General features: G+C 35.8%; 1 protein-coding gene across 1 annotated transcript in view; it reads right to left on the bottom strand.

Annotated features, from left to right (window-relative positions):
- LOC138703804 (beta-1,3-glucan-binding protein-like) overlaps positions 1-20,557 on the bottom strand; it is a 23,690-nt gene continuing 3,133 nt past the window's right edge. The window contains exons 2-7 of the mRNA XM_069831993.1: positions 19,202-19,356; positions 16,547-16,710; positions 10,820-11,077; positions 9,213-9,364; positions 6,008-6,109; positions 1-2,606 (exon numbers count right to left, since the gene is read on the bottom strand). Coding sequence (XP_069688094.1) covers positions 2,490-2,606; positions 6,008-6,109; positions 9,213-9,364; positions 10,820-11,077; positions 16,547-16,710; positions 19,202-19,356 — 948 coding nt within the window. The 3' untranslated portion in view covers positions 1-2,489. The remainder of the gene's footprint in view (positions 2,607-6,007; positions 6,110-9,212; positions 9,365-10,819; positions 11,078-16,546; positions 16,711-19,201; positions 19,357-20,557) is intronic.

The raw sequence follows: 20,557 nt of genomic DNA on the forward strand, positions 1-20,557 counted from the left end.
TTAATTAAACATTATTTATTATATGCTTATTTATTCAATCTGGCGGAGTAAGACCATCAGGCCATCTCTACCACATCACCTGAATACAAATAGACACATACAAAAAAACAAATGCAGAGAGAAGTAGTAAATAAGAAACAGAAATAAAATTAGAATACAAATACAAAAAACATAAATGCAAAAGTGGAAAAAGAGAGGAGTAATTACTACATTTCAATAAAATATGTAACTCTAATACAAATATGTATTTGCACATGTTTCTTATAAGTTGTAAAAACATATGGTATTGTTTGGTTCTGCATTCAAGCATGGCACTTTACACAATTAAAATAATTTAATAAATACATCAGTTTCACTAATTGATTTAAAAATACTTTGAATAAATCTTGATATTTCAAAGGAAATTAAAATATATATATTTTTTTTAGTTTCTAAAAGTAATTTTCTGTGGACTGTACGTTTCCATACATCACATATAAGGACACGAAGCTAAAAATACAACCTCGCAATCACAGATTCCAAAAACAAGCACAATAGACCTTCATACTGCTGTACGTCTGGAACAGAGAAGAATGAAATTCAAGATTTTAAATCTATACTAAATGCCGAGAAAATATTATTCCAATTGATGTTTTCATAATGAACACAGCTTCTGCTAGTCTATATTTGTTTCTGAAGCAAATCTGATTTTCGAAAACAATGTGGATTTACGTGATTTTACAGGTAAGAGATTTAATTAATAGGCCTATAGTTTTAAATTGAATAGTATTATGAACAATTACATAATAGATTATACATCTTGATTACACAGCTTTAAACACTGTATCACTTCTGAAAATGTATGGTAAGACTTTCCTATGTTAAATTTCAACGTACCTCGTTCACATGTTTCGACCTATTTATGGGTCATCTTCAGAACTGGTCGTTGTTGGTCTTGGCGCCACTTGTTCTGTTTCCTGTGAGGGTGTGTTCCTGTGGTATAGTGTAGAGTCAAAGAGTGTTGTGTGTTGAGAATTTCGTTGGGGCGTGTTTTTGTGTGGCTGTATATATAGTGTGTTTAGTTTCTGGCTTTTTGGTTGGATGTGTAGTATTTCCATGTCGTGTTGATGTCTCTGTGGGTGTGGTTAGCATTTGTGATGTGTTCTGCATATGTGGAGGTGTTTTGTAAACAAATACAACCACACAGGCATATACAAACTCAAATGTAACACCTGCAACAACTTCTACATAGGACAGACAGGCAGATCGTTTAAAACACGTTACAAAGAACACATCACAGCCATAACAAAATTAAAAACACCTCCACATATGCAGAACACATCACAAATGCTAACCACACCCACAGAGACATCAACACAGACATGGAAATACTGCACATCCAACCAAAAAGCCAGAAACTAAACACACTAGAACAATATGAAATATACAGACACACGAAAACACACCCCAAAATATTCTCAACACACAACTCAACTTCAAAACACACACACTCTTTGACTCTACACTATACCACAGGAACACACCCTCACAGGAAACAGAACAAGTGGCGCCAAGACCAACAACGACCAGTTCTGAAGATGACCCATAAATAGGTCGAAACATGTAAACGAGGAACCTACGTTGAAATTTAACATAGGAAAGTCTTACCATACATATTCCGAAATAATAGATTAGATTAAATGACTTTTTGTACTTTTTTCTGATAATCTAATTAAATATAATATGTTATTTACATGACAGAAATGGGCTACAACTCGCATGCCAACGAAAGAACAGCATATTTTCTGTGTATCTCAAATGTAAAATTCATAACTATTCCGTCTTTTCACCATTAATTTTGTTTTCTGCTTTGAAAGTAAACAGACGTTAAAGAATGTTGAATATCTTTAAATCTGTCTTTGAAAATTCACAGACTTCATTCTGAATTTTAAAATGTTTGGTTCAAGTTTCAAAACACTACAAAAATAAAAAAGAAGAAAAATGAAAAATATAGGAAAATGTTAGTTTCTATGGGTGCTATGCATAGACATTTCGCTAGCCCGCGCTACGAGCGTGCTAAACTAGCCCCGGCTATCGACTGATTACTTGTACAGGATTCATATCATATCATATCGCTAACACTGGTTTATGAATACGAAAAACGTTAGTTCGCTGATCATCCACCGGAAGTCCGCGCTAAGAATGTCTATGAATACGGCCCTATACGTCTAACTAGGTGATTAAATAACTCATAGCTATTTTATAGGTCCTAATTCTCTTTGTTTTTAGAATTCGTTTGAGAGCTGTGTAAATAAAGCAAAGAAAAGGACTAAAAATTGTTTTTTAATAACAAATTTTTACGTCTTAGGCGATGATTCCTACATTAGGTTGATGTAATTATTGACTTTCGTCTCTCGTTGACTGGAAGCGAGAATATAAACATTGTCGAAGGCAGCAGCTTTGAGGTTATGATAACCCGCAGTAATGACTGACGAGAAATTATTTGTCGACTAGATTGCCCACACTTTGATGTAATCCACTTTCAAAGCGGGTCTTTCTCCGTTGTCAACGTCCAGATTCCACGTAGGAAGCCATTGATTGCGTCCATTCCAGAAGTCCGTGGATGCCTAAAAATAAAATAATCCATTTTGTTACATATCTCAAAACTATAAGTCCATCACTAATGCTAAACACATCCTTACATACAGGGTGATCCATGAGGAATAGGAAGTATTTTATTCGGTGGTAGTGTGGACTATTCTGAATAAAATCGGTCATATAAACGTGTGTGCAATTTTCAGTATGTGTAGAGATACAGCTGTTTGAATGTTACAAATGGCAAGATAGGAAGAAACATGAAGTAATGGTTACCGTAGAAGAGGGTAAAGTCGATCAAAATTTTGCAATTTTTTAATGATATTGAGGTTATACAATGGAGCAAAGTTCCTCAGAAAATAGCATTTTGTCGTCATATTCCTCACTTGTGAAGGCACGTTACAATAAGTGAATTACAATCTTTCAAAATCTGATTTTTTTATTGACATGTGATCGAATTTACCTGCTTAAATAGGGTAAAGTCGATCACCATTGAATTTTTAGTTTAAGATCGATTTTAAAATATTGCGGAGTAAAGTCGATACTGTTGATGTTTTTAAAAACAAATTAAGTGCATTACATATATTTTATTTGTTATAAGGGGTGTAAAAACAATAATAATCTACAATATATGTCTATATCATTATAGAGTGTATCTTTTGTTACTGTGATCATATTATTCGATACAATTAGGCCTATAGATCTGCACTGTAAAAACGTGACTATGATTGCCAACTTATAAAACATAAAAACACATTTTAATACTTCACATACCAACAAACAAAGATTTAAGAATTCAAAATTTATATTGAAATACCACACTTCAATATTATAATCTAAAATGCAATTCAACATTGCTTACGTTTATATCAGATGTTATTTGAAATCTTCCCCTCCTCATGTCACTTTAGAAACTACGTTGTTCCCATTGTCAGGTACAGAGGGGTGTACAAAATATGTTCCTTTGGCAGTGCTTCTCTTACGCAAGAAATTCACCATAATTTTGTCTTCCTCTTTCCCCACTATCCCATCAATATAAGCTATACTATGACACTTTTCTGTTTATAAGTGTTAGTTGGAGGTATTTCGGTGAATAATTTATTCTTCCTGCTGGTCCTATCTGCTTCGAGTAGGTCGATGGCATGATCGATTAACCCTACAAAAGTACAAGTTTTCTTAAAATAAAAAGTTTCAATACTAACATTTACGAACTGCAAAACTATTATTTCAGGATACAATCTCAACAAAAAGTACTTACGTATACTTCCTGTCTCCTTTCACTGCTGACTATAATTTAGAGTTTGTAAGAATTTGTTTCCATTTAAGAGAAAAAGTTGAAAATAACAATTTTCACTTCAACGGTAATTACACAGTGTTCCCATTCGCAGGCTTTTTGTTGTCCCTCTCGCTTACATTTGCAATGTCAGGCAATGAAGTCAGGAAAACAAAATTTAACAAGTAACTGAGAAAATATATAATTTTCAATAAAAATCGCAAATGATCGATTATACACCCACTGATTGACTTTACCCACTTCTACGGTATACCTATTTATTGCTTATTAGAATGATGTTAAATTACAAAATGCTGACAGTGAATGGAGGTAACATATTACGTAGTCTTATTGATCATGAATCTTTAGGTTTGATTCCTGATCATAGTGTTTTAGATTATTGGAAAAATGTTTTTTCTCCTATAATTGTTGTAAACCTACAGGTTTTTCATAATCTGAAAACTGTTATCTCTCCAATAATGCGTCTGCTATCATCAAATGCATTAGCAGAGTGACTTTTTAGCCATATAAAACTTATAAAACCTTGCCACAGAAATCAGCTAAAAACAGACACGATAAAGGCAATTATACATAGCAAAATTGGTGTTTAGAACTACATTAAATCTGAACCTCAAGAAAATTGTTGCAGGATAACTGTAAATAAGACTGGCTAGTTTAATTTTGAGTTTGTAGTAAAAGAATACTTAAATAAGCAATTTCTTGTTTCATATTCAAACCGTCTATTTTTTCATTGGTACCCTAGAATTACCCTATGTAAGTTAGTACAAAATTACCCTAGATTAAAGTAATTATCATAAAAGTGGCAACACTGATATGAAAGGCTAACGACAAATAGTAAAAAAAACGAATAACAGATAGCATAGCAGTGCTACCTGTGACATGTCTTCAAAACAGACGGTGGATTCGTGAAATGGGTGTTTATTGACAAAGTATCCTATAGTATACAACAGGCTAATAGGCTATATATGTATATATATATATATATATAATTTGAACTGGTAATGGAAATTACGGGAAAACGGCTGAACGGATTTTAATAAATGGCCCCTCATTTTGAAGCTTGGAACCCAAAGTTTTTCGAAAAAATAGTAGTTTTCAGTGAAATGTCAATTTTCCTACATGATTTTCCTATTTTCCAAAGTCCATCTGTCGTCAGTTTTGAGAACTAGCTAATTGCATTCAGGAGAAGCGAAGCGAGCATCAAGTCGGCCGTGTTGCATTTCAGAATAAAACAAAACAAACTAGCTACAGTAAACAATATGACACGAAGGCCATGATCTGCAAGAATACTGACATATTTAGAGCTCAAATTAAATTGGTTATTAAAAACTTAACTTACTAAAAATAATTTACAGGTTCGATAATAATATTATTAAAAATCAAATATTTTTATAGTTATTAATCAAGTGGGGTTGGGTCTTTTTCATATATTTAATGGCGGTGTGGTGTAGATATTTATATGCGTGGTTCTCTTCAGTATTGGCTCAAGAGAGTATCTTTCATTATTATGAAAGCAAATAACTTTCAGAATGTCTGGTATTCTTCATTGAAAATAAATCTGAAAAATGTTTATTTGAATGTCTAATGAACTTAGTTCGCAGCATTTGCTGCACAAGCCACTAGTATGTTATAATTTTAATAGAACAATAGAAAAAAATTGATAGGAAAATTAAAATTTCACAATACTATAATATTGTACGACATATAAAAATATGGACATTGCGATAGTTGTTTTCTTTACGGTCCGACAAGGTTTAATAAACAAGTGTGAGAAATGAAGCTTTGCCAAGTTAGAGATGATTACTTTTAGCGCTATCATACATTGAAGTGATTTGTAACAGATTGTAATAGGGCTATTGACAATAATTATTATAACATTAATCTTTAAAATATCCGTGCTCATATTCGTAAGAAGAGTGATCTGAAAGCAGTTGTTCCTAAGAACAAAAGACTGCTGCTTAAGACAATACTGAATAAGCACATGGAGAAGAACAAAAGAAGACACGTAATAAATACGTACATAGAAATCCTTTCCAGAAATGGAATATAGTTCTACTAGGTTTATAACCTCAAAGACCACTTCCTAGCCACTATCAGAGGATATTAATTGAAGTAATATAAATAATACAAAACAATTACCTGGGGTGACGTGTTACTCCAGGGCTTTCCCCCTGGGTTTTGCGCAATGTCAGGGAAATACCCGTTTACTCCACCAACTGCTAATTTTATGACAAAGTAGAACTGTGGAAATAGAATTACATAATATTATTGTTTTATAACTTATATAAAGAGTGTTTAGAAATTTTAAAGGAAGTTGAGGTTGAATTCAAAGTTTGCTGAGTAAGCAAAGGTTTTCCAGTTTCGTTTAAAAATATTCGTACTGCAAAGTTCAATAATAATAATAATAATAATAATAATAATAATAATAATAATAATAATAATAATAATAATAATAATAATAATCTATTATAAATATTGAAATAAGTTTAATAAAATATTCCTAAACTGAGTGTTGTAGCATTAAGATTCCCTTAAAAATATGAATAATTAAATTTAATAATAATAATAATAGTAATAATAATAATAATAATAATAATCTATTGTAAATACTGAAATAAGTTTAATAAAATATTCCTAAACTGAGTGTTGTAGCATTAAGATTCCCTTAAAAATATGAATAATTAAATTTAATAATAATAATAATAATAATAATAATAATAATAATAATCTATTATAAATACTGAAATAAGTTTAATAAAATATTCCTAAACTGAGTGTTGTAGCATTAAGATTCCCTTAAAAATATGAATAATTAAATTAATAATAATAATAATAATAATAATAATAATAATAATAATCTATTATAAATACTGAAATAAGTTTAATAAAATATTCCTAAACTGAGTGTTGTAGCATTAAGATTCCCTTAAAAATATGAATAATAATTAAATAATAATAATAATAATAATAATAATAATAATAATAATAATAATAATAATAATAATCTATTATAAATACTGAAATAAGTTTAATAAAATATTCCTAAACTGAGTGTTGTAGCATTAAGATTCCCTTAAAAATATGAATAATAATTAAATTTAATAATAATAATAATAATAATAATAATAATAATAATAATCTATTATAAATACTGAAATAAGTTTAATAAAATATTCCTAAACTGAGTGTTGTAGCATTAAGATTCCCTTAAAAATATGAATAATAATTAAATTAATAATAATAATAATAATAATAATAATAATAATAATAATTTCTCATCCTTTAATTTCAGAATATTGAATTAACTAATATTAACTTGGTGCTCTACTCGCTTGGCTATACAGTCTGCCCCCCTGTAAGTTCGAATGTCTACTATACTAGTATGTCTCCGTTTATCTATCAAGATGTGATCTATTTGGTTGTGTGTCAATCCATCTGGAGAAGTCCAAGTATATTGATATATATCCTTATGGGGGAACGCTGTACTTTTGACAATTAAATTTTGTGATGTGGCAAAGTTGAGGTGGGATATGATTATAGAAACTGGATTAATCTTGTACAGATAGAGACCGGTGATGGCGGGCTTATGTGAGGGCGGCAATGAACCTGCGGGTTCCTTAAAAGCTATTTGTAAGTAATAATAATAATAATAATAATAATAATAATAATAATAATAATAATACCTACTTACTGGCTTTTAAGGAACCCGGAGGTTCATTGCCGCTCTCACATAAGCCCGCTATTGGTCCCTATCCTGAGCAAGATTAATCCATTCTCTATCATCATATCCCACGTCCCTCAAATCCATTTTAATATTATCTTCCAATCTACGTCTCGGCCTCCCTAAAGGCCTTTTTCCCTCCGGCCTCCCAACTAACACTCTATATGCATTTCTGGATTCGCCCATACGTGCTACATGCCCTGCCCATCTCAAACGTCTGGATTTAATGTTCCTAATTATGTCAGGTGAAGAATACAATGCGTGCAGTTCTGTGTTGTGCAACTTTCTCCATTCTCCTGTAACTTCATTCCTCTTAGCCCCAAATATTTTCCTAAGCACCTTATTCTCAAACACCCTTAACCTATGTTCCTCTCTCAAAGTGAGAGTCCAAGTTTCAAAACCATAAAGACCAACCGGTAATATAACTGTTTTATAAATTCTAACTTTCAGATTTTTTGACAACAGACTGGATGATAAAAGCTTCTCAACCGAATAATAACAGGCATTTCCCATATTTATTCTGTGTTTAATTTCCTTCCGAGTGTCATTTATATTTGTTACTGTTCCTCCAAGATATTTGAATTTTTCCACCTCTTCAAAGGATAAATTTCCAATTTTTGTATTTCCATTTCGTACAATATTCCCGTCACGAGACATAATCATATACGTTACTTTGTCTTTTGGGGATTTACTTCCAAACCTATAGCTTTACTTGTTTCAAGTAAAATTCCCGTGTTTTCCCTAATCGTTTGTGGATTTTCTCCTAACATATTCACGTCATCCGCATAGACAAGAAGCTGATGTAACTCGTTCAATTCCAAACCCTCTCTGTTATCCTGAACTTTCTTAATGGCATACTCTAGAGCAAAGTTAAAAAGTAAAGGTGATAGTGCATCTCCTTGCTTTAGCCCACAGTGAATTGGAAACGTATCTGACAGAAACTGATCTATACGGACTCTGCTGTACGTTTCACTGAGACACATTTTAATTAATAATAAGAATAATAATAATAATAATAATAATAATAATAATAATAATAATAGTAATAATAATATGCTATGATATGCTTTAAACATATGGACCCTTGACTCTTTCTATCCTAATTTTGTGAAATATGAGTGTATGTACAGTATATTGAAAACAATACTGTGAAAAGTTTGTCTTGGTCTTGTGTTCAACATGGTAAGTGATCGCTGTTGAAGGCGACATTGCAAAAACAAAAGAATTCTCGATTTCTGTAGAACGAACGTAAAACTCTATTTCATCGGAAATCGAACTCTCAACTCCTGAATTTTAAATTACAAACGTTTCATTCTAGCTTACTCAGTAACATATCGATGATGTTGAAGAGCAACCTCGTATATCATAATATTCAATTGTACAGAACGAAAGAATATTTTAATATATTGATAACGAACAAATATCTGACATATTTCAATTCTGCAAATTCTGTATCCATGTCTTGATAATATTCGGAAAGACTTTGTTTATAGGGATGATGTAAAATATAATTTTCTTCATTTTTTTTTTTTACATATGAGGTTGCTATGCAACACCATCGATATGCAACTTGTTTCCAACAAAATATTTTTAATAAGTCTTTATGTACTCTGAGGTGCTCACCTCTTTGTCAAATGGAGCCATCTTCGTTCCATGCCGCCAGGGGTTATCAGTAGCCCCCGAGCTTGAACCAAATTCTCCAAAGTCCCAAAATCCTCCTCGCGGAGGAGTCACCGTGCCCAGTTCTTGGTCGTCAATACTGAATTTTATGTGCCCTGTAACGAGAAGACTTTGTAAAACATTCATGCAGTAGCCTATGACGTAAAAGTAAAAATGTTACCGTAGGCTATAGGCCTAAGTATTGCATATTATAATATAGATCTTGTCTTATATCTCTGCCTCTGTGCAACGTCACGTTTGCGGTGGAGGGGGAAGAGAGAGAGAGAAAGAGAGAGAGAAACTGAGAAGTTCGTAATATCACAATCTAGTATATATAATCACGAAGCTTGAGTTTATGAGGATACTAGAAACAATAGACTGTGCAGGTACTACAGTGGAAGCTCTTAAGTTCGACAGAAAACAAGTTCGACATCCTATAGTTCGACTGCTTACGTAGGAGAATTAGACACGCCCTTATACGGGCACTAAGAAATGGGTTTACCATTTGAATGGAAATTGGTCCTGTGTATTGCAGTGATACTTTTGTTAAAGAAAAACATAATATTTTATTTATTAGGACATCCATATTTAATCACTGATTTTAAATTAATGAACTTTTCTTTTTCTATTTGAGAATTGTGCCGTTAGTGAGACGGAACTGTCGAAACCCACTGTGGTACTAGAAGCGCATACACAAGTCTCGGGGCGGGCAGGAAATGCAAGTACAGTACTGTATTCGTTGATGGATAACCAATAAGAATTTGTATTCATTTCACCTGCCACACCCACTACTATTATTGGACTGAACTTTCAACCACTCTCCAGTATTACCACAATAACGGATTCTTCATTTTTGCCTCGACTGTCGGCTAGGAAGGTTCCATTATGCTAGCATTGCAGGCAACTAGTCAACATTTTAATGCTTTCGTTAGCAGGTTTGACAAACTGTGAGTGGACCTGCAAGTACATAGTGCATAGTGCTCTCTCCCTTCCCCCATGCTTTCTCACTTGCTCCTCCCCAAGACAGCCAGCGCTCACGTAGTAACTCGGTCAGGGTTTCAGTTCGATTTGTCAATCTATAGGTGGTTCGATCCCCGGTCAGATACAGTCCGCATTTCACGAGAAGATCCGAACAAGGTATGCGAGTTTTTCCCCCCCACTCTTATAACCTATCCCCGACACTGAATCGGCCGGCCATTGACTGAGGCTTGTTTGTCCCAGCCGGCCAATGACACCACTTCCATCCACCTGCTGTTTCAAGAACACGGAGTTACTGGCTTATTCCCTCCTCTTACCCCGCGAGGACCGTACACCTCTCGCAGGGATTTTCTCGTGAAATGTGGACAGTAGTGATGAGGGTACTCTCGAGATACTACCGCTCCCCTCTCACTTCATCACCACTCTCCATCTTCTCCTCATTCCACAGAACATCTGCTTTGGTTCGAAACATGCTGGGGTGAAATCTTGGGGATAGTAGGCCTATGGGTTTCCGAAGGTGAAATAGGAAGGGCTTGCTGCTCCAGGCCCTGGGGTGACATGAGGCGTGGCCCTGTTAAGGGCTGAAGACTCACTGTCGGTCCACTCCAGTTGGTAGCGGTGGAACTGCTGGTCGAAACCCCTGCCCTGCTGTGAGGTCTTCTGGAAGTGCGCCCTCTGCCACTGGTTAAGCTCGAAGTAGGGGCCGAAGTGCAGCGTGGAGGCGCTGAGTTCGGTGCCGATGTTGCGGCCGCCCAGCATGAGGTGTCTGTTGCCGCGAACCTCCGTCAAGTCCATCTCCCCGGATGCAGGCCAGTTGCCGTACTCGTTGTGACGGGGCAGGAGGGTGATCGCTGAAACACACAGCAAATCTCATTACCCTATTACGTCTAGCGGTCATCAGCACAGTGCATCCTAGGCAGGGTTGCCAGATGTCCCGATTTGGCGCGACGCAAAAAGTCCCTCCTTCAGAAAATTAACATCACTTGTGTAATTTTATCATTGCCTAGTAACTATTTTCTTCTAGGCCTAAATAAGGGTACACTGCATCAGTTATTCATAGATTTCAAAAAGGCATATGACTCGGTTAAGAGAGAAGTTTTATATGATATTCTTATTGAATTTGGTATTCCCAAGAAACTAGTTCGATTAATTAAAATGTGTCTCAGTGAAACGTACAGCAGAGTCCGTATAGGTCAGTTTCTGTCAGATGCGTTTCCAATTCACTGTGGGCTAAAGCAAGGAGATGCACTATCACCTTTACTTTTTAACTCTGCTCTAGAGTATGCCATTAGGAAAGTCCAGGATAACAGGCAGGGTTTGGAATTGAACGGGTTACATCAGCTGCTTGTCTATGCGGATGACGTGAATATATTAGGAGAAAATCCACAAGCGATCAGGGAAAACACGGAAATTTTACTTGAAACAAGTAAGGAGATAGGTTTGGAAGTAAATCCCGAAAAGACAAAGTATATGATTATGTCTCGTGACCAGAATATTGTACGAAATGGAAATATAAAAATTGGAAATTCATCCTTTGAAGAGGTGGAAAAATTCAAATACCTGGGAGCAACAGTAACAAATATAAATGATACTCGGGAGGAACCCTCATCTCTTTATGACCTGGATTAGAACACACAGGCTTCTGGACTACAGTATATCATTAAAGTTCCAGTGTGTTATAGTACTGTGGGTGGTGTGATGTGATTAGTCAGTGTGTCTAAGGAAATTTATATCAAAAATGAATGAAATGAAGACCTAATCAACCAACCCTTTTCGAAATTAAAAGAGAAATTGCATGTTAACTTAAGAAATTAGGACGTCCTACACAAAATTTAAATATTGAAATTTCTGCAACAAGTCGAGGAAATCATGTAGCCTACTAGTCATTTTAATGCCGAAATGTGTAAAGGAAACGATTAGTTTTTTGCTGCGCTCATGAAAACGCTTTCTCCCCTACCCCTGTATTCTGTTTAGAGGAGAAAATACATGGACAAACACCGGAGTGAAGGATTTAGTTAATTTGACTTAAAAAACTAGAAAAGCATGTGGGGCAGATCTCCACTACGTGACTAGTTGTACCAGGTGGGAGAGGTGTAGCGCACGGATAGTTGGAGTACAATTTCGGGTGCACAGTCAACTTCCAGAAGGGGCTGTAGTTACACGCGTTATCCGATTTAGATGCAATAAACAGTATGCGTTTGCTAAATACACTATTTTTCATGCAGAACTGTCAACCTTTGTAACCGCGGGCCGTTACTGGTCTGGTTGATAGGCTTTCCCCTCTACTCATGCTCTCTAGCATCAGTGAAGGGGAAGATGCTTCTGTCCATTTCACAAACATTCGACGAATTGACTTTCAACACAGTGACAAATTTCATTATTTAACATTTGTACCAGTAATCTTTATTTCGGAAGTCTACACTAAGCGTTTGTATTTAATTTTCATTGCTATTAAAATCAACTGGCACATTAAAAAGCTACTGACATCAGAAGATAAATGTTTTCTTCACCGCTAGTTGCTACTCTACAGCATACACAGAGGGATAGTCTGCACTGTCGTTCCCCTCTAAATGCATACTAGATTAAATACATAGGCACAATTTTCGGTTACGTGAGGAACTCGATTTGAAATAGTTTGTTTACTTGGAGAGGAGACTGCAGAGTAGGATGGGAAATATAAACTGCTGTGACCTGCGTCACCTTATCGTAATCGCTAAGGTGATCAGTGGCGAATTATTAGGAAAGCGCTTGGTTAACGTGAGACTTTCGAAAACTTTTATTCAATTTGGCAAATTAACTCGGCAGTTTTAATCATAAACCTCTTTACTGTTTCTCTGTCGCTGAATTAATTTAAATCACAGACGAGAAATTGCGTAACTAGCCAATAATATTCCATCACGTTATCTACGTTTATTTTCTTGAATATTCTGCACGTTCTCGATCTAAAATAATTTCAGAAAATCATATTTCGTTTTCTACGCACATTTGATTTTTTTTTTCATAAATTTCTTTTGGAAATAATACGTACAAACGACATTTAATTCCTCGTACCTTTTAATGCAGCGTGTTTAAGGTATAATGTCGTATTTAGTATACCATGCAAATGTTAAGATCATAAATTTTCTTCGGAATAGCACGATAAATAACATTTAATTTATCTTACCTTCTAATTCAGCATGTTCTTTATGACATAAGGAGTAATGTCGTTGTATATTAAATTTATTAATGCCTAATAGGATTTTCGAGCATAACATACATAGTATGATCTCCCCTTCTAAACAGCAAAAAAACTCTTCCTCCCATTTCTCATAAAATAATCGTATTCTAACGCGTACACACTGCTTTGATAATGCCATTATGCCACCACTGATATTGCTTATCAAACTGATATAGAACCTGCCCACGCGTAGGAGCTACGTGAGGGAGGAAAGGGGACTGAAGATGTCACTCAGAGCGATAAGCTCTGTGAAGGTCAGTGAGGCACAAATCCTCAAGTGAGGCACGATGCCCAAGTATGTACTATAGTATAGAATTCTTTAGTTGGCAGAGAAATTTAGACAGAGAAAGATATATTTCTTACCTCTCACTCACTCAGTGGCTGACCGGAACTCTGCGGGGGGGATGGTGGCAAGAGACAGACACCCTCCATGAAACTGTTTGTATGTGCAGTGGCGGATTATTCTACTTCTACTTCCATGTCACTATCAGAGTCCAAACTTATTACGAAACGATCCACCGCCTTGTCTATCATTCCATCCCTTTCCCAATAAAAATCCTCTTCCTTTTTAATATGTTCACACGCATTTTTCCAATTCTCTGGCGTAACCTTGGACAACGCTTCCTCAAATAATTTTATAACTTCACTGGATTTGAAAGATACATTGTGTTTAGCGACATCATTTTTCACTTGAGCCCAGATGAACTCAATGGCACTAAAATTGCAGTGGTATGGTGGCAGTCGTATACGGTATGCCGGTGTGGTTCACTTTGAGCTAATGTATCCAGTTCGTACCTTACCATTTTTTCCTTTTTCAATTTTATTATGTCGTACAGTACGATTTTTGTCGCCTTTGGGTCGTACTCTATGTTGTTCTGACGTAACCAAGACTGCATGTCTGATTTAGAAGATGCAGAAGTGGGAGCTTTATTTAACTGTACAGAATGGTAAGAGGCGTTATCCATTACTATAATGCTGTTTTGTGGAATGTTCGGAAGGAGTTTGTTTTCGAACCAATGTTTGAAATTAACGGCGTTCATTTCCTCATGAGGATCGTTGGTAGATTTGGACTTAAAACTGTGATAGGCTCCTGGTATAAATCCAGAAGAAGATCCAGCATGCACAATAATAAATCGTCCTCCTTTTCCTAGGGGCACGTTCAGAGGGATGTCACCATCTTCACAAATCCAAATTTTGCTCTTCGTGTGATTGATGTTTATCCATGTTTCGTCTAGGTAAACGATAGGGCGGCCGGTTATTCTTAAGTCGCGCATCCCCCTTAAGAAATGGAATCGCTTAGCAATTATGCCGGGTTTCTCTAGCAGAAGCTTCCGTCCGAAGTTATTCTTAGCGTAACGGAAATTAAGTTTTTTTAATAATTCCCGGACCGACTATTTACTGCCAGAAAATAAGCCAGACTTATCGAGAGCATCACGAATATCTTCCACACTCGGAATGAAATCAGCCTTATACAAAGAATAAATCTGCCTCTTGATGGCGGCAGCAGTGAATGAGTCTATATTGGTTTTCGTGGGCGTTCTTTGCGGCCGCTTTTTGCCCGGAGTTGAAACTCTTCTTCCTGATTCATCTGCTTCTCTCTTTTCATTTAGGATACGGTAAACAGTGCGTTCAGATACTCCACACGCAACAGCAGTTCGCTTTGCTACTTCGACTACGCTTATTGTAGGATTTCCGACTTTCAAGGCATCGTACTCCTCTACGAAAAACTTATGTACATTGCACACTATTTCCCTGGCGTCAGACTGCAGTGGCTTTCCTCTTGTTCCTACACCAAGAATCACAAACACTAGGACAAGTAGGCCTAATATAAAGCACAATACTTCTAACATTTTAATTATAAAATAATTATAGGCACCTTCTCAAACTACACTGAAAAATGTTAACACACAGTTGTAATAACATCCACCACTGACAACGTCTCCAGATGGACTGGTTTGGTGAGGGAGAGGGAGGAAAGAAAGAGGAAATACTGTTATACAAGTGTCTGTGTCCCAGGATTAGTTCAACTCACCCTCCCGGACCCTTCCCAAGGCATCAGGTAGCTCTGCCAACATAGACCTTCCGAAGTATAGAAGTTAACATTCCTTCATTTAATTAATTATTAGTTGAAAATATTGCATGAACGGCACTAAAATATACCCAAACATGTACAGTAATTGTCCAACATCTGTATGGCTGTATTTTATTATTTACTTAGTACTTTATTTAATATTCTATTTTCTCGTCTGTCCAGCTTAGGAGGTGCAGGTATAAGAGGTAACAGCTACCATCTCTGTCGCTGACGGACTATAATCTTTTCGCTCTAAGAAAAATCCCAATGTAAATAATAGCACGTGACTGAAGTGAGGCTTCATTGGCCGCTGTTTGGCGCCATAGATTCTCAGTACGTGTTCCCGCCTACTGTTGTACATTCTGTTTCATGTTAAACATTTCCCGTTACTCGTCAAGTAGACCTAACCTCACTACTATGCATTCGTTTGCTTATGAAACATTTACTTTATAATTACTGTAATTAAATTATTTTTAAGTCTTATGTCTTAACAATTGACAGTTGAGGATACAGAAGCCATACTTCAGTACCACGTGCTTACGTGAACAACTACGAGCTCAAGTGATGCCAGCTTGTTACAAAACAGACTACCTCGGTATTACTGTTGGTATTCATCCGCGTTCATAGTACATAACAAAATATAAAAGTAGCTTTTCTTTTACATATCGTTTTACATTTGAGTGAAGTTATATGTTTCATCGTATTTAACAACTAGAATTCAATTTTTTATTTTCAAATAATACAAGATTATGGTTTCCAAATACGAACTATATTTTCCTGCGTCATGTGAGTGTTTCGACTGGGAGCCAATCACGGGTATGACAGCAACGTGCTTATGTTTACATTAGGATTTTTCTTACAGCGAAAACAGTATAGGTGCGAGTAGAAGGGGAAAGAAATTCCTTCGCATCCTCTCAACTTGTATGAAATGTCGTTTAGTTAGTTGTAGGGCTAAGGCACAGGCAAAATGCTTATTATTCAATTTATCGAAACTAAATCTTTTAATTAGTTATTAATTAAAGTCAGACTTACCAGACCAGATCCAGTCTCCAGATGGAAATTTGGCTCGCACCTCCACTTTGCCGTAACGGAAATTGAACGAGTTTACAGTTCGAATCCTGGCTGAGGTTATGGGGTTCAGAACGTGTGAATCCGTCCCTCTTCTCTCGCACCCCCAGTCAGAGGGGTTTGTACACCTGCACAGATATTCGTAGGCCTTCATTAGTTTTTGTTCTGTGTCAGTCAATTTTGATTATTTTACTTATTAAACATTCAGTTATCCATCTGTACCTCAGTGCTAGAGCGAGGGCTTTTCATTCCACGAACTTGAGTTTGATTCCTGCGTCACTGGAATCATATTTGTTATCGTGAAGATGGAAAAGGGGAGTTTTCGGCAGACTTAAAAATTTAATTGCACTAACACTTTCATACTGCATTCTACTTTAATCCTCATTCTACTTTATACGAGGGCTATTCATAATGTAACTACCGTTTTCATATAGCGTGCGTAACAACAGAGACAGTGGTGCCGATCTTGCGGTGTAGTGTACCTTGAAGCAGTACGCGTCGAGCAGCGGTAGAGTCAAGGTCGTGTCTTTGTTCCTCTCTGAGTCACGTGCTGTCAAAATGTGTGCTGCAATCGCAAGTCCCGCCGGGTGTGAGGTACGTTCTGTAATAAGATTTCTTGTGGCCAAAAACTGTAAAGCTAGTGAAATCTATCGCCAACTTTGTGAAGTTTATGGGCCAGACGTAATGAGTGAAGCCGTATGTTCAAAAATGGGCGAACCTATGTCCATGATGAAGAGAGAAGTGGTCGACCGAGTATCGTGAATGCAGATCTCATTCGTTTGGTTGACGAAAGGGTTATATTAAACCGCAGGTTCGCCATGTCGGAGCTTAGTAAGGATTTTCCATAGATTAGTCGTACTCTGCTGTACAAAGTGATTACCGAAGATTTGGGCTACCGGAAACTTTCAGCCAGCATTAATTTTGGCCCTCGGTTGTACAATGCTTTAACTAAATTACACCCAGAACATTCTAACATGTAACCCACTAACATATAACAAGAAAATTAGAAACGTGTTAATATCTTCAATTTGATTAAATAAATTTATAGCCTATGTGTATGAATTAATCAACCTATATTACATTAATTGTATTATATAATTTTCAACTATATATTAGTCCTACTTTTCACGTGCGATATTATTCTTCTCTAGTGTTAATATAATATTATATAATTCCATTGCCGCTGTAATTATATTTTAGTTCCTATTTTATTTTACTTATTTATTTTTATTATTATTATTTTTTATTTTAATATTATATCTGAACTGTGACCGAGCACGAGCGCTGCTCATTCGGTCTCAAATTTTGTTAATACTGTTGTATCTTCTTTTTATATTGCTTGTATTATTTTATTTGTATTTCTCTTTGTTTGTTTTGTAATTATATTTCTTTATTCCTTATATTTCTTTGTAATTATATTTCTTTATTCTGTATATTTGAATTTAAATTTAAATTTAAATTTAGATGGGTTCCTAAACTCCTTTCTGAAAAAATAAAAGGCTCAGCGGACGGGAGCAGCATTGTCCTTTCTTGAGCGTTACGAAAGAGAAGGTGATGCTTTTCTCGATTAGATTGTGACAGGAGTTGATACTTGGTTGCGGTATATGTGAATGCAGAAACAAAGCTTCAATCAATGCAGTGGGGCCATACTCACTCCCCGAAAAGACCCACAAAGTGTCGTCAAACACTTTCCACGTGGAAACTCATGGCAACTGTCTTCTGGGAGAGAAAAGGAATTTTGCTAGTGGAGTTCTTGGAGAGGAATGCCACAATTAACTCTGAGCGTTACTGTAACACATTAACAAACTTGAAAAGGGCCATTCAAAACAAACGTCGTGGCATGTTGAGCTCTGGGGTGATTTTCCTGCATGACAACGTCCGGCCGAATACAGCGCGTCGTACTGCGACCAAACTTCAAGAGTTCAACTGGGAAGTATTGGATCTCCCTCCCTACATCCCAGATTTGGCTCCTAGCGATTACCATCTCTTCATGCACATGAAGACGTGGCTTGGCTCGAAGCGCTTTGACGATGACGAAGAGTTGAAAACCAGCGTCGTAAGTTGGCTTCAGTCGCAGGCGGACAAATTCTACGATTGCGGAATTTCAAAGCTCATCAAACGCTACGACAAGTGTCTCAATGTGACTGGAAACTATTTGGAAAAATAAACTAGAGTGTATACTTTCAAACGTATTGTAACCCAATTCTGTAACGTCATTCACAAATTTGTAAAAAAATAAACGGAAGTTACTTTATGAATAGTCCTCCTATTTTCACCTCATTAAAAATTGGGCGTAGGCTACGAAGGGGTTGTTTTCTTATTCAAACGTAACCAGACTTCGCACACAAAACAAATATGGCACTTGTAACTAACATACAAAGTTTTGTGAAAATCTGTTACATAGGAGAGCCGTTATTAATTTATTCAAGCTAGATTGCCAGACGTCCCATTGTGCGGTGGTTACACTATCCGATGTTAATGCACGTTACTAACAGAATGTCTACTATTTTTCAACGATTATTTTATTTACCGAAATCTTCCTTAGCCTTCAAGTTTCAGGAAATAACGAGTGTAGCCTATAACTTGTTAGAAGTAAGAGAGTGCATAATATGTACTTACTCGTCTGCTGGAGATCCTCCGTTCAGTCCCAGGGTTCCTGACGTCAGGAATGTATCTCCGTGCGTACCAGAGGTTAGAGTGGGCTTGATGAACAGTGCCTCATCCTTCACGTAACTGTTGGAACGATTATTGATGTAGACCTGGAATTCCCAGTTCTGTAACAGACGTCAGTAAATGTTTCATGATTATTTTAAAAATGCATTTTAAGAAAAGCTTAGTTATTTAGAGAAAAACAAACTTTTTTTCACGGAATTTGTACAGAAGTATATCAAGTGTGGGTACTTTTTAAAAAGCTCTTAATGAGCACTATTAAATATATATATATATATATATATATATATATATATATATATATATATATATTGGATGTTCCATTTAAAATAAGAGAGTTGGAGTTACTTCCGGTTTAACTCGGTAATATAATTATTGAGTTCATAGCATATGGTTATCCTCACATACCAAGTTTCATATCACTGAACCGTATGCTTCAAAAGTTATTTAGGTAGTGCATTTATTATTTTAATATTCGATACACTTTTCTGTTTTCTTGAATTAACAACACTGAATTTGTACAGAAGCATCAAGTGTGGGTACTTTGTGAAAAGCTCTTAATGCATTTTATTCAAAAATGAATAGAATATATTGGGTGTTCCATTTAAAATAAGAGAGTTGGAGTTACTTCCGGTTTAACCGGAAGTAGAAAAAACTTGGTAATACCATTACTGAGTTCTTAGGATATGGTTATCCTCACATACCAAGTTTCATATCACTGAACCGTATGCTTCAAAAGTTATTTAGGTAGTGCATTTAATATTTTAATATTCGATACACTTTTCTGTTTTCTTGACTTAGCAACACTGAATTTGTACAGAAGTATTAAATGTGGGTAATTTTTGAAAGGCTCTTAATGAGCACTATTCAAAAATAATATATATATATATATATATATATATATATATATATATTGGGTGTTCCATTTAAAATAAGAGAGTTGGAGTTACTTCCGACGGTGCGTCAATAAGAGCACAAGAGCACGTGAACACCTTGTTTCCATTAATGCACGACTAGTTTTATTATTTAGTACCGTATTGACGTAGTGGGGATGTATAATATCAGAATCGAGTATTTTAAACTTCCCGCATCTTGCATAAACTTCTTATGTAAACTTAGCAACATCCGTTCACGTACAAGCCGTGCTCTTTTCAAGAAGGTTACAGGAATTTCACGCATGCGCGGGAGAAAATTGTCTTTCGCTGGCCGCTTATGACTCGTCAAGAGCACAAAGCGTTAAGTGAACAGTGAATCTATCCTACAGATGTCAGGTGCATCGATGCCTATCGTTCACGTACTATATCT

This window comes from Periplaneta americana, chromosome 7 (genome assembly GCF_040183065.1).
Source record: "Periplaneta americana isolate PAMFEO1 chromosome 7, P.americana_PAMFEO1_priV1, whole genome shotgun sequence".
NCBI lineage: Eukaryota > Metazoa > Arthropoda > Insecta > Blattodea > Blattidae > Periplaneta > Periplaneta americana.